The 15,315-nt window shown below is 50.5% G+C and overlaps 1 protein-coding gene across 3 annotated transcripts in view; it reads left to right on the forward strand.

Annotated features, from left to right (window-relative positions):
* The window catches only part of ASTN2 (astrotactin 2), a 351,114-nt gene that overhangs the window by 331,314 nt on the left and 4,485 nt on the right, over positions 1-15,315 (forward strand). For all 3 annotated transcript variants that reach the window (XM_030507189.1, XM_030507188.1, XM_030507190.1), the window contains 2 exons: positions 11,185-11,285; positions 12,143-12,326. In XM_030507189.1, the coding sequence (XP_030363049.1) occupies positions 11,185-11,285; positions 12,143-12,326 (285 nt within the window). The remainder of the gene's footprint in view (positions 1-11,184; positions 11,286-12,142; positions 12,327-15,315) is intronic.

Here is a 15,315-nt window from a genome sequence, read left to right on the forward strand (position 1 = left end):
CTGGTGGAGCAGGGACGGAGGATCCATGTGTTAGCTCTAGCTGCAGAGGAGGAAGAACTGCTGGGAGTTGCAATCCTTCTGAAGCAGCATTTGCAGGAGCACGAGGCTGGCTCCGCACCTCTGGATTCTCACAAGCACGGCCATGGCAATGACGAGGTGCTCTTCCGAAGGCAGGTCACTGGTCCCGGGGCAGGCCTGCTGGGGGTAGCAGGGCTGTATAGCCATCATTTCAATAAAGAAATGATTCAAAGGGAAGAGAGGAGAAAACCCCAAAACATCTGTTTTACTTCAAATCAGGGAAGATTCCTTTGCTTGCAAGGAATGTGTAAATCACGCCGGGCTGGGAGACGTACATAACCCTGCCTGAAAGCTCCTCTGCACTTCAAACGAATTCTAACGTGCTTACTGGGATTTTGTTTTTATTATTTGTTTCGGGTCCTCCCCACCACCCTCCTCCCTCCCTGCCTGTGGAGCTGTGAGAATCTCCTGCCTGCTGCCAGCCCCTTGCCCTGTTCCCTCTCGCTTTGGGGCCTCAGGGCACGGAGGGACCTGGCTGGCGTCCTTCTGCTGGGGTTCGCTGCACACAGCATCCCTGCTTTGCCACCATCATCCCCCTATGCCAGCGTTGTGGGGTCACTGCAGGGACCCATTGGCTGCCCTTGCTGCTCACATAATCCAGCGTTGCGGATGTCTCTTGCTCATTTGGATCCTGGGATGCGGCAAACAGAGGCATCCCTCTCCTCCGAGCCGTTCCCTTGTGGGCAGTAATTGTTGTCGTGCTTTGTTTTGCTTTGTTTCATGCAAAGGGTGAAGCTAAGGCTGGCCAACAGTGCTTGGGGACAAACCCAACATAGATAGATCGACAGCCTCTTTTTGTAGGGGTGCACAACCACCTCCCCATGCCAGCCTACTAAGGTGACTGGCCCTGCACCAGTGGGACCACCCTTGGCCCCGCTCCCTGCAGTCAATGCAGCCCTTTGCCTTTCTTCTGAGGCTGTCGAGCAGGAGGCCCTATTGTGGTGGCTCGCATAAGAACAGTCAGCCATCGACTTGCTTGATGTGGACCACCCACTACTCCTCAGATGACACTGTCTTTTGAAGTCGCTACCAGCCGGGGCTGGATTTCAACCAGCAGCCCAGATGGAAGCCAAGCCCCCAGGACGATGAGAACAAGCCCTACCAAGGGGATCTCCAGGGGTAGCAAACTGTGGAGTGTCTGGTTCTTGTTTAGAGTGACTGTGAGGTTGGGAGGGGCAAACGTTTCCCAATTTGCCAAGGGTCACAACCTTCCTCTCCCCACATCTCCCCAGGGCTGGTGATGGCCAAGCTTTGCAGAGCGTTGGTAGGTTGAACGGCTGGTATGGTGAGCTGTGAACATTTCCATTGTGGAGCTCACCGCAGGGGTCCGAGCCCTTGCTCATCTCTCCTTTCTCCCTGGCACAACTGGAGGAAGAGTTTGATTTATTCCCTCTCTCGTTCTGAGCAGCCTTCTCATCTCCTGCAGCTGCAGCCTCCCCAAGCCCCGCTGTCTCTTCATGGAAGTAGGATTGCAGCCATCCCAGAAGTAGCCCAATGAAGGTACTAAAGTGATATATTTCTCTTAGGAGACCCACCCGGCACACAGGACTAATGCTTTCAGATGGGGCTGAGAGTCACCCACCCATAGATCTGTGCAAAGAAGACAAACAAAACCTCAGTGATGACTTACCCCTTGACCTCCTTTGTGGAGGTGGGTCTGGAGGCTTCGGGGTGTCTGTGGCTGAGGGAAAAGGGGCAGGGTTGTCCAAGGCCTAATGGGAGAGCAGAAGGTATTGCAGTGGGAGGGAGAGAGGATGTGGGTGCTGCCTGAGGATGCCCTGGCCCTGGGAGTGGAGACCTGGAGGGATTGATGTGTGTCACGGTCCCGTGTGAAGGCTGTGGCAGGACCTGAGGGACATGTAGGATGCAGAGCCTGGGGAAAGCCCTTCTTGGCCATGCTGCACCCAGGGCAGCTCGACCCATCACCAGCTCCACTGATGCTCTGCAGCTGTAGCGGGATGAGCCCCAGCGGTTCACAGCCTTGGGCATCAATCAGAGCCATGGCATGAATATAGGGAATTGTTAGAGCAGCACGGGGAGTTGGAGGCAGCTCATTTGACCTTTGTCCAAGGGCTTTGTTTGGGATCTCCTGATGAGTCCCAGCAGAACAGGGAAATGGTGCTCAACAGGCTGGTGTGAGCTGCTTTTGCTTTACTGGAGACAAAAGCACCAGCCAGTAGTGTCTCAGCACCACCTCCTTCTGGTTCTTCCCTCCACCAAAGGACATTCAAATCACATCCTGGGTAACCTGGGACCTTCTCTGGCCTTGCCAGGCAGAGCTGGGGGAACACCTTGCCTCAAGCGCTGAGATGGGCAGTGGAGATTGTGAGGAGCTGGCCCAGTTCTTGCTGCGTTGCATTTGTAAAGCACATCTGCGAATCTTCATCCTCACAGCCAGCAGGATGAAAGCAAGGCCACCACTGCCAAGAAATACGGACCTCAAACACCCACTATCCATCCTCCACAAAGCTGGTAATTCATTAGTGACCCTGCTTTTTCTGCCATCGTCCTGCCCTCAGAGTTCAGGGACCATCCCTGTGGGGTCTACGGGGCATCATCAAGCTAATTAAACATTTCTTGCTCCTTGGAGCATGCCTAAAAGCTAAAGCCCCAAGGTTGCAACATAGACTGTGTTAATGTTATCTCATGTCAGGGCAGCTTTTTTGGGTGTGCTGTCTTGCTGCCATGCCAAGGAGCTGTTCTCTCACATCCACATCTCATTTCCACCAGAAGCTTTGTGCAGCGCAGCAACCCTGCTCTCCAGAGAAGCTTGCTCTTGGTGTAATGCTGCCTCTGAAAGGATGTACTCTGACTCTGAGCCACACACTGGGGAAATAATAGAAACCTCATTAAGGGTGAGGAATGAGGGAGTAATTATCTACTCCTTGCCAGTGGTTGCAAGGAGCAGGGGTGACGAAGGAGGATATCCGTAAGATAGAGAAAATGGCAAGGGGGGATAGGGCACTGCTGGTGCTCTCAGCCCCAGGATGGTGAAGGCACCCTGGGGACACAGCAGCCGGGAGGGCTGCAGGGACCATGCTGCACCTTCTGGGGTGAATCCATGGCCCTGCTGACACCGGCTGGCATTTTTCCCTTGTTTCTAGTGAAACACGTTTTCGCCTCAGGCAGTCTTGGCACTGCCGCTTGCAAGGTGTCCGGCTGGCAAAGGGGCTCCTTGTGGGATCTTGGCCCTCCAACACAGGTATCATTCAGGAGCAGGGCTCCAGGGAACAGAAGGTGGCCTGTGTATCAAGGCCGTCTTTCACAGCCATGGCAGTACTGGGAATCGCCGCTCTAGTGGGGTTTATTGACAGAGTTTCAAGGGAAATTGAGATGTTGCAGCTGAGGCTGGGAACGTGAATGTCCTACCAGGGGTTTCTCTAGCAAGGAGGCAATGGATCCAGGCAGTAGCAAGAAATGATCAGGGCTTTTAATGAATTTCTTTCTTTCCCTTTTGTCCTTGTTTTGGATCTTGTTTGACAGGGATCTGAAACAAAACGACTGATGAAGTGCAATAAAGAGCACGAGCTGAGCGAATCTGCATTATAGCTTGGCTCAGGCATGCAACATCTGTGTGTGTGCAGAGGGGAGTCGGGGGGACCAGCACTTACACCTTGCCTGCTCTCCATGGCCTTGTAGCTCAGGAGACAGAGAGCAAGCCTAGGAGACCTGGAGCAGCACGGGATGCTGACCCAGTGCCATATGGAGACAGCATCTCAGTGCCAAAAGTCATGGGGCAGCATTTTCCTGTTCCTCAGCTCTCGAGCTGATGTGTCTGTAGCTGAGCCACCTCGTTCGTGCTACCTGGGGATTGACCTTTTGTACAGACATATGTCCTGTGAGCCTCTCCTCCTTCTCGTCATCTCCCCAATGCCACCCAGTTTCCATGGGACAGCAGCCACTGCCTCAGGCAAAGCCTGGTGTTGGGTAAGAAGGCATCTGATGCTGCTTTAGTTTCTGTGTCTCTTGTTGTGCAGGGGTGCATGGCAGCAGTGCAGTTTGTGGTACATGCTGTGGGTGCTGCAGAACACCTCTATGAGCACAGTGGTGGGATGCTGTGACACCAAAGTGGCATGTCCCACACTGCACCCCTGTAATGCAGCAGCATTAAGTGGCCCTGTCCTCCCCATGGCAGCCCCCGTGAGAAGTACCACACTCTCAAGTCAGTGTTTTTGAGCATGGATATGGCATCGGCTGCAACTCAGGGTCACCTTGCAGTGTGGGTAACCCTGAGTGACTTTCCCAGGGTTGCCACAGAGCAGAGATGGGCCCAGGGCTGTGCCAGCCTATCCCCAGCCCCACAGCTGCTCCTCCTGCCCTCACTGTCTCAGTAATCAGGTCTCCTCTGCCCCTTTCAGAGGTCTCCTTGAACAAGCAGCCTCTTACCCTGCAGAGCAGCCCGTGCTCTTCCTCCTGCCAGGAGTGTTTGATGGGCACTGTTTTATACACTTCCAAAAGGCATCAAGCACCTGAGGCATGTTGTGGCAGGTACATTTATTTCCCTCCATGTGACAACTGTGCTCTGGTGTTGTTGGGAGGCATCTGTTGAAGGATAACGATTAGTCTCATGACATTTGCTGTCCTGGAAAAAAAAAAGGTGTGAATTGTGAGAACAGTTTCCTGACAGCCTCATGTATTCGTGTAACAGCAAAGCTTCAGTGCTCTGCTGTGACACCAGCGTTGCTGCTAACCTATTCCTCCATCACACTGATGGGAGCAAGGTCAGTTGTCACAGACGGTTAAAATAAGCCCAGTTATAAAAGGTACTTTTCTTGGGTGGTAGAACTGTGAGTAGAGCTTTCTAAAAGATGGTTTGTTTTCAAGATGGCACTATCCACTGTTTCCTTATTGCAGTACAGGCTCTGCGGAAAGGCAGAGCCAAAAATGATGGCAGTGCAAAACAGAAGCATGGATCCTTTTGCAGAAGAGGTATGATGCATAAGCAGCAGTTCGCTGGTAGCAGGTTGGTGTTGTCTCCCTTGGTGCCCTCTTCCATGATGAGCTGCTTCTCTTCTCTTTCTTCAGGCACAGCCCGAGGTCACACCATTGCCCCTTGTCCCCAGCCTTACACCCTATTCCTGCTTCAAATACCCTAACAGGAGCATCTGATTGCTGTTATACTTGTTGCAGTGCCAGCCTCAGGCAGACAGCACGAGGACATCCACTGCCCTGTAAAGCTTAGCCCAAATCCCAAGCCTCCAGCAGAACCTTTGGTAGGGATGCAGTGTGATCATGCCAGGGTACCACCTTGCTTTCTGGCACTATGGATGCAGGCATGGCATGAGTGATCAGCCCAAAGTCAGAGCCCAACAAAGACACCAAGAAATTCTCTCCTTCCAAAACCCATTCTCTGTTCGTTGTCTGCTTGGTATTTGCCGCAGAGACTTGGGGGTTGTTCTCATTTACCTTTCTTAATGATTTCAAATGGCAGAGTTGCCAATAAGCTCAGCTGCATTCCTGTGGCTTGTGTGGACGGGCTGCTTTTTATTGGATTTGATTTCTTTCTAAATTGTAATGGTTTCTGAACTGAGAATGCTTGCACTAAACACACGTACCCCTTTCCGTGCTTGCTGCTGGCAGGCGAGCTCCACTCCTGCTCTGTGGCCACAAATGAAAGTGCCTGGGAGGCTCAGCAGGAGACGTATGAGCCCATGATGGGGGGACAGGGATGATGGGTGCCCTGTGGACCCCACACACCCCGTGGCTTGTGGCTAGGGTTAAAACACCCATAGCTCTGCTCCTCCCTGTGGCACCCCTTGGCTCCCCCACCTTGCAAAAATAGTCTTTCAGGGAAATTTTGTGTAAATTTATTGCTGTTTTTAGCAGCCAGGAGATGCTGAGGTGAAGATCTGCTGCTGCTCACCAAAATGATGCTCTGCTGTGAGTGCTGGGACAAAGAAACACACACACCCTCTCAGCCTTCCCACCTCTGGGCTGTCTACAGCGAGCCACTCACCTTGGTGTCTGGGAAGGACTGGGAAAAGGACAGTTTATGCTCATGGGTCCTCCAAGCATAAAGGTGTGTGCAGTGTTTGTGGAACTCTTCCTGGCTGCTCTGCTCTGCATGTACCTGAGTCTGGGCACATCCAGAGCATTGCTGGCCCCAGGAACCTCCTGCCCAGTCCCCATGATAACATGACCAAGGAGCAGGGACGCAGGGATTGCCAAGAGCTGGTCCATTGAGAGTTTTTAAACAGGGGCCTCTGACTTGTTTTTCAGCTGGAACAGGAAGCAAGAAGGGCTGGCAAAGCAGGGGTGTGATGTCTTTGTGTCAGCATGCTGGACCAGCCTCAGCAGCACTGGTTGAATGCGAGCCCAGAGACCCTGGGCTGTTCAGAAGGCACGGTCAAGCTGTGATCAACAAGAGGGTGATGGCAGGATGTGCACGTAGCACCGAGGTGATGCCACGCAGGTTGGGATCTGTGTTTTTGTGCTCAGCATGATGGACGGTGATACCCACACTGCCAGGGGAGAGGGAATCCAGTGCACTGTGTGACAGTGGCCAGGTCTACCCTGCACCCAGCTCCTGAAGCTAGCAGCAGTCTTGTGGCCTCAGGAGCAAGGTGCTGAGCCCAGGCTTATCAGCCAAGCTCCAGCCAACTGGCAAGAGCATTTTGTGGTTGCACCACTTTGGAAAGCATGAGACCATATTTCTGCTGGACTCTCGAGCAGCATCTCTGCCTTTTCCCCCATTCACATGGTGCAGGGGTTTCCTTAGCAGAGCCCGAGTTTTTGTCCCACAGCCATTGCTTTTGGATGCAGCCAGCTACTCGCAGGCACCCAGTTACTTAGCATGGGTGTTTGGGACCTGCAGGATTTGAACTCTTTATAGGACCCTTTTCTTGGCAGCCCAGGCAGCTTGTTTGTGGTACAGCATCTCGTCGGGCAGCTACACAAGCCCAACGGCTTCAGGAAGAGCAGAGCACAAGGCAGAACAGAAATGCCTGTGGTGTCTCTATGGGATCTAAAGACATCAGCCGCTGAGCTAAGGAAGGTCAGATGTAAAAGTTCTTATCTCCCTTCCCGCAAGTAAGGATCATGAGTAAAGCTCTCAAACATGAATATCATGAGAGGGAGTGAAAAAAACATGAGCTGACAATGTTGCCTATAAATAAACAACATGTTCTGGGGCTTCATTCTCAGCCTTACCATTTCGTGCCTTTAGAAGTTTGTATTTTGAGGTTTTTTTTTCTCTGCACTGAGAAACATTTAGAATAGAAAACTAGAAAAATAGAAACATTTTTCTATTCTTTAATTTTTTGAAATGCAATTACCCATCTTTCACACTCGTTGGGTTCCAGGAACCAAAGCTTTAACATCCCCCTCTGCTTTCCCTTCTTCCCCCAAGAAACATCTTGAGCCTAGTGATAAAATCCAGGCTTCATCCAATGCTGGGTGGGGTATCTACGAGGAAGGTGTTGACATTTCATGAGGCCAAATGTTAATTGCTTTCTATCTCTCTCTAAAATTTCCTTCAGGTCCCAATAGGTTTGAGTTTAGTAGTAAACATTTAAGCGGCATTACTTTATAGGACTTCATCCGCTGTGTTTTGCTGCAGAGATGGCAGCGTTTCCAAGCATGGAGGGCTGATCTCTGCCAAGAGCATACGTGCTTGGAGTGGTGAAATGCTCTTTGGGACCTCTTTGGGCAAAATATGTCTTAGTATTTGTAGAAAAACAAGTGTTCATGTGTGCGCTTACTGAAGGCACTGATGGAGACGAGGATCAGCTGTGAGACAGTAGCAGGTAGCCCCAAGCTCCTTTGTAAAGCACGGGAGAACGTGAGAAACCATTGTGAGGAAAGTTGATTGTGGAACAAAACACCTTCAGGTTACGAAGGAGGCTCTGCCAGGTCGTAGCTACCATATGGCATTCCAGGTTGTCTGACATGTTTCAGGCACTCAGTGTGGGTCTGGGACCTTTTTGTTTCTGGCTTCGACTTCACCCCAGAGATCCTCTGCCTTGGGCAGAACACTCAGAACCACTCTTTGGCCTCATTGTTTTTGTTTTGCAAATTACCAGGGTTGGCATCATCAGGTGCAGCTCCATCAGTGTCGCTGGGGATGCTGCCTGCTTTGGTCCTTGGCTCAGAATGCTGGACTCCAGCCCACCACGTGCTCTGCGCAGCTCCCTCCCTCAGTCGTGCTTGCTTCAGTTTTCCCTTTGTTTCCCCTTTACGTGCAGACCTCCCCATCCCTCCCGTGTGGTTGTGCTCCCTCTTGTCCCACCACCTTTGTGCCCTGTTTGTCCCATACTGGTTCCATCCCTGCTGGTGGCACCTCGGCTGCATCTGCTGGAGGTTTCTCTTAGATGCAGCAAGCAAGATGTGCCTGTTACTAGCAGGTTTACACTGAGCTTCAGATCTTTGCACTCTCTTCTCTTCATTATTGTCTGCTTCTGGGAATAAAAGTAAAAAATCAACCCCAGCGCTCTGCACAGGGCCATTAACTGGTCATAAAAGTGTTTTGCTGGGTGGTCAAGTGGTTTGAGAGCAAGATTGGAAACCATCATCTGCTGAGTTTCCAAACTGTTCATGTCACCGAGCCTCTCTGGGGCACGGTGCTTCACCCCGTGTGCCTCTGTTTATCACCGATAAAACAGAGCTATTAATACTGCTGTGCTTCAGGGTGATCTTTTGGATTGTAATTAATGTTAAAACCTTCTGAGATCACTCGCTGGAAGGAGCTGGAGAGGTGCAGAGGGTTATGTGCTGCCAGCCAGCTTCCACCAGAGCTGGATTTATTGGTGCTGATTCCAAAACATCTTATTCCGAGTGAATGGAAATGAAGAACTTTCCTCTAAGGTTCTTGAAAGAGGGCTGGTTTCAGGTGAGGTAAAGCAAGTATTTTTCTTTTTCCTCAAAAAAAGTGGTTTTGAGCAGATCAAAATCACTTTGATTCTGATGTTTTTCCATTTACATTTCAGGTTTTTTTTTCTTCTGTCATCTGAAAAAAAAGGATTAAATGAAGGGCTTGTTTGTTGATATGTATTTTTTAACCTGGGTCTGACCAGTACAGATGCTCTTACTCTTGGCAGCTGAATGACTTTGTTCCTGTGCGTGCTGGGCAGAGGGGAAAAGTGCAGTCACAGGGCTAACACAGGTCTTTAACATCACGCAAAGGGATGGATGTGCTTTAACACCCAACCAATCCTCCTGACCCCCCTGGCAATGGAATAGGTGATGTGGGCACTAATTGCTGAATATTACAACTGTGTTTGGATAAAAGTCTGCTGTTTTTCATGGAAAGTGCTCTGGCACTGATTGCTAATGGAGCCTCACTGCCTGAGCGGCTACAAGGCCATGTACAGAGGTTACACATTAGCTGTGCTCACCCATTTAAGAAAGAAAACACAACAACCCAGCCTCTGTGGCTAAGCAAGTGGCCCCAGGATGGGGATGGAGAGCAGCTCACAGCAGTAAGCTGCATGCTGAGCCCTCTTACGACTTGTTGTTCTTACACTGATGAGCAAGAAGAGCATTGCCCAGCTCTCCCAATGCAGAATTCCTCATCTCACTGGGGCTGAGGTCCTCCCATCCAACACTGGGTGCTCCTATTGCTGTTGCTTTCTGGAGACTCCTTACTCACCTTGAACCCTTTGTCTACTGAAGGGAGGTGGCACCTCTAGGGTGGGATGCAAAGCCCTGAAGTTAGACTCCTGCCCTAAATTTGCTATTACCCTATTGCTCTGTTGCTGTCCCTTAATTATAGCGGGAGAACAGCCTGTGTGTGGTACTTGTGAAGTTGCGGACATCCTTCCTGAGCTGCTCCCACTCTGAGCAACGTTCCTTGTAAATTAAGGAAAATGATGTCATGCCAAAGAATTAAATAGCATCTCCTTGGGTGAGCTCAGCGTGTGCGTCCCCTGCATGGCCCAGCTTAGTGAGAATGGGAGTTGTCCCTACACACAAGCGGGTTCCTTGGCAGGCTGCTGGCATCCTTTCAGATAGCAAGTATTGTTAAGGAACTAATGTTAATTGTTCAGGGAGAATGTGTCCTGTGCTGGGAATTGCTACTGTGCAAATGGCAGCTCTTATCAGGCACGTGTGTGGGGTGCAGCTGGGAGGAGAGAGGGGGCTCACGTGTGGGGTGAGGATAAGGGAGGCATTGCTCTGTCCTCATTAAGGATGCTGAGGAGTTAGGACCATTCCTTAAGTAAACACACCCCAAGGTCTCAATCCTATTTAAGCTTCAGCTGCTTTTATGATACTCTTTGCACTCACTTGCAAGAGCTGCTCGGGTTTAGGATAAGGAGTGGGGCTGTGTTGCTTCCTGGGAGCTGGGTACCCCACCACCAGGCATCTCCAACCTCCGAGGGGTTCAAGCCAGCTCTTGCACTTTGTTAAAGCCAGCTGGAGTTTCCGTGCCTGGCTGGGAGTGAATAAATATGAACCAACGCCTTTTGGGAGAGTGGACAGAAGATTGTCGCCCCTGCTGCTTTGATACTCTGAGCTTTGATACTCTGACCAGGGCTCTGTGCTCAGTATCCCAGGACATCCCATGCAGCCACAGCCTGTTTATTGAATGCTTCATCCCACACAAAAGCCATATTTTACCGTCAGATGCTCTCCATTAGCTTCAAGTGTGAAATTATCATTCCCACCCTGTTACCAACCCCACCCTGGTGGAGAAATGAGGGAGAAAACAACCTCAAGGCCATTCACAGGATGTGTACGAGCTGTCACTTGTCAGCACAGAGCCCGCTTACACCAGGAATTACTGCTCAGCCTCAGGAGGGCCGCAGAGGAGCCCGGCTTGCAGACGCCAGAGCATTATAACGTTTGCATCAGCACATGGCAAAGCAACCCTGGAGGTGTTTATACCCTCTTGCAGTCAGGCAGCTGCAGGGTGCAACCCCACAGGGCTCCCAGCAATGGAGGGGGTCCATCGTGCTGCATGGGGACGTGGTGGCCTGACCCCCTGCCTCCCGTCCCTGGGTGCTCTCCTTTTCTAAGTCGATCTCTCATCTCCTTGAGATGCCAAACCTGACTGATAGGAGCCTGGACCAGAATTTTCCCTTCTCTTGCGAAGGCCGGTTCCCCTAACAACCCCATGGTGTGGGACTGGGGGATAAAGACATTGTTTTTCTTTTCCTTCCTGCCTTTCAGATTTACCCTTTACGCAGTCGATACGCGAGGGAGACACTCAGAACCGAGCACGGTCACCCTGAGGACAGCCTGCCCGCTGGTAGATGACAGCAAGGCAGAAGGTCAGTGTTCAGGTGCCTCATTTGCCATGACAAAAGACATTTCCTGCTAATTTCGCTTTGCCTCTATTGGGCTCTGGGTGTTTAGAAGGATGCTGCTGGCAGCTGCTTTGGTTCCGAATCAGAAACACCAGTAAAAGCCCAGCCACTTTTGCACACCTGCATTTTCCAGTTTTGAAACCAATCCCTTTTGTTCTTATGCCCAGAACATTTGGCTGCTTTCAGATTTAAACATTCCTCTATGTGAAAGGCAGGTTACCTGTTTTCTTTCTTCCTTGCTTTCTATTCTGAAAAGCACACAAAAGGAAGTTTTGATTAATGCTTTATTCCATGTTCTTGATAAGCATTACCAGGAAAAATGAGCAAACAAGAGACTACAGAAAAGGAAGGGAATGGAGTTTTGTGCATTTTTCAACTCTAAAGAAAAATCCTTTTCTACAGCAGAGTTCACCCCCTTGTTTAATACATCTGAGCAGCTCTAGTAGATACCACAATGATGATGTGCTGTATTTGTGGCTGAAGTACCATCTGGTTACCAACAGCATTGTATTCTTCCTATCCTTTACTATCATAGCTGTGCAACTGCTTTTGTTCTGGTGAATGATGGAAGAGCTTGCCTGCCCTACATGAGAGGATAAGGCTGTGTCTGCCTGCACTGACAGCCCTCCTCCTCCTCCCATTCCTTCATGGAGAATTACTGGAGTCTTTAAATGCTCCCCAGGTCACCAAACACCGCTGCAGGCAATCCCAAGAGACCAGCAGCCACCCTAGATGCCCATCCCGCCTGCCAACCCTGCTTTGCTCCTCCTGTGTTAGCACCTTCTGGCTGTTCATTAATCCCACCTCCTGATCCTTTCCAGAGATAGCTGACAAAATCTACAACCTCTACAATGGCTACACCAGTGGGAAGGAGCAGCAGACGGCCTACAACACGCTGATGGAGGTCTCCGCTTCCATGCTCTTCCGAGTCCAGCACCACTACAATTCCCACTACGAGAAGTTTGGAGACTTCGTGTGGCGCAGTGAGGACGAGCTGGGGCCCAGGTACTCGTCCCTTCTCTGCACCCTCACCTGCCCCAATGCCTGGAGCACACTTCTGTTGGCCACTGTGGATGTGACCCTCGTTGCCTTCTCCTTGTATCCAAGAGAAGTCCTCTTCTGGTGTTCACCAAGCTGTCCTGCCATCCCCTAGGACCACCAGGTCCCACTTGATCTTTGGATAAGTGCTTATGGGAGACATAGCAGCTGGGAGGTCTTTGGATAGGTGTCTGTGGGACATCTAGCAACCAGCCTGAACCAGGCAGGTGATAGTGCAGATGAGCTGGGTGTGTTGGAAAAGCTGGAGGGTATAAATTAGGCCTAGGATAGAGTGTAAACTGGGACCAACTCAGATCCTCTTCAGTTGTAGAGCCATGGTAGATGAGACCATAGCTGCCCTAGGGTTCAGAGATGTCCTGATGAATTGCAGGGAGGATGATTGGAAAGGGTGACTGGAGGGATGGAGCAATCATGCAGCAGGTATGTATGTGTTGAGTGATGTGTGCAGTGACAAGCTGCAGTACCAAGGTACCAAGAGCTGCAGTACAAAGGCAGCTGTACATGTCGGGGTGTTTGAGGAAGCTCCTGTTACCTCCTCGTGTGGCTGGGGACATGTGTGACAATGCAAACACCCTGCTGCAGGGAGATTAATCCTAAATGAAAACAGTTTTAAGCCCCTGGAAGGGCAGAGCTGAGGTGCTGGTGAACAGATGATTGCTTGTCTGTAGATTGACTGTTTGATAGAGGGATCAACGATTGAGCAATCGATATGTGGTAAACTTGGCTCTTCTAAATAGTATCTTTCATGGACATTTCCTTCTATTTATTTCTCTATCTGTCTGCCTTGACATATATTTATTCTCACAGTGATATATGGTTGCCATACAAACCATAAATGTTTCCAAAATTCCCTTTTCCACCTTCCCTCTGTCCCAAAAGAATAATTCAGCTTGCTGATATAGGCACTAGAAAGGTCCTCCTAAATTTTAGCCCTCTGGTGCCCCTGACACTGTGCAGTGATGCCAGCAAATGCACAACACCTCATCTGTTACCTATATACATACACCTTTATGCTAGAAGTATTTCCTCTTTACCATACATCATGCTCTGAGGAGGGCTGGGAGAGGATTGGTTCTGGGAGTGTGAAGAGGAACCTTTCCAGAGGGACTACATCTGCAAACCCCAGTGACTCTAAGATATCACAGGTACATGAAGTACATTGCACCCAGGGGGCTGGCAGTGTCCTGGCAAAGGCCAGGCTGCCACCCAGCCCCTTGGGAAACATTCTGCTTTTGTCTGCTTGTTAGACACTGCTGAGCATCTGCCCATAACACCAGATGACAGCTCCTCACAACAGTTTACATCCCTCCTGGACACAAATCCAAGCTGGCCTGGGGCTTGGTCTTCTCCAGGGATGACCTTGGTCATAGTTTCTTGGGTAGTTCATTAGCCTCTGACACAGAGCCATCCTCATCCTTCCCACTGCCCTCCTCCTCCTTTGATGACACTGCAGAGTCGTTTGTCATTTTCAGTTGTTCCTCTCTCTCTAAATCCCCGGGAACCATCAGCCTCTTCTTACACATCTTTATTTCCTCCGTTACTTGAGACCCAACACACTGAAGGATGCTATCTAACCTGATACCTGCATCAAGCCATGTGAGTTACAAGGTGACATTTAAATTGCCCATCTTGCCTGACTGTACCAAGATACATCTAGAGCCAGTGGTCGATTCGGCTGCTGTCTGACTTCCTCACCAAGCCAGATGAGTTCCTAGCAGTGCCCCTGTTCTGTGGTTGAGCAATATGTGACTTGCAGCCAGGGGGAAGCATCTACAAAGACCACAGCAGCCAGTGCCAGGCCCTTGACAAGAGCAAAGCTCTGCCATCCAGCCTTGCTCCTCAGGAGCTTGTACAGAAACAGAGGCACTGACGTAGCAGGAGGAGAGTGAGGATGTGCCAAGGGAGGCCATCTCGTGACACGATTTGAACTGACAGCCTGTTCTCCTTCCCAGGGGGACGTTCATTTTCGTACCTTGAAATGTTTATCAGATGAGCCTCAGCTTTGCAGCAAATGTTCCCTCATAAACCAGAGCGACAAGAGGGAAGTGGCCTCCGTGTAATAAATACATCACCCTGGAGCCCTCGTGAGCCCAGTTTCCATGAAAGCCACAGGTTACTGCAAACAGCTGCTTGCGAGAAGACACGCTGACAGCCAGATGTCCCAACCAGACCGTTTACATTAAGAAGACATTAAAAACTTAGCTCATAGGTGGCCCTAAACCAGGACTTTCTGTGGTCAGCAGCATCTTGGCACCTGGCTTGCCTCTTCCTGCTAGTCTCCTTTAGCAACAACAAACCCTTTCCTGCTCCCCCCACAGTCATCTTGCAGACACGGAGCGAATCTCACAGAGTTAATTTGTTCCAACAAAATCTGTCTAAACCAGTGAAGGTTTAATGCTACTGTGCATTCAGACCTTTGGATGTGTGCAGCCAGAGGGCTTCCTGACACAGCAACAGGGAGGTTTCTCTATTAGTTTCTCTCGCCGTGTTTTCAGGACAATTCTTATGGCCACTGGCTTTACGAGGAGGCAGGACAAGTAATTAAGTTTAAATCTTCCTTCCATGCCCCTACTTGTGGCCTCCACAACAACCAGGGGTCAGGATGTGGCATCAGCCCAGGACTCGCAGCCTCTCCTTTGCTGGAGCAAGTCACCAGGCAGGCAGCCGGGACAGTCACGGGAGATGAAGTGCATCTCCAAGAGCAGCTGCCTTCTGGTACCGAGGGGGAATGCAATGTTCTGATGGGAGGCTGTGATAAGAGGCCATCAAGTCCTGGACTCATTGTCCTCCCTTACGAGGGTCTGACAGACCCAGGTCAGTTCTTAGTAGAGTGGAAAAATCTGTATTTATGACAAAATCACCCCATATGGGAACACAGCAGCCAGCAGCCACCCTCTCCCTGCAGCAGTCCCAGGAATCTCATCTTCCCTCTATC

The sequence above is a fragment of the Strigops habroptila genome, chromosome 15, assembly GCF_004027225.2.
Source record: "Strigops habroptila isolate Jane chromosome 15, bStrHab1.2.pri, whole genome shotgun sequence".
Lineage (NCBI taxonomy): Eukaryota > Metazoa > Chordata > Aves > Psittaciformes > Psittacidae > Strigops > Strigops habroptila.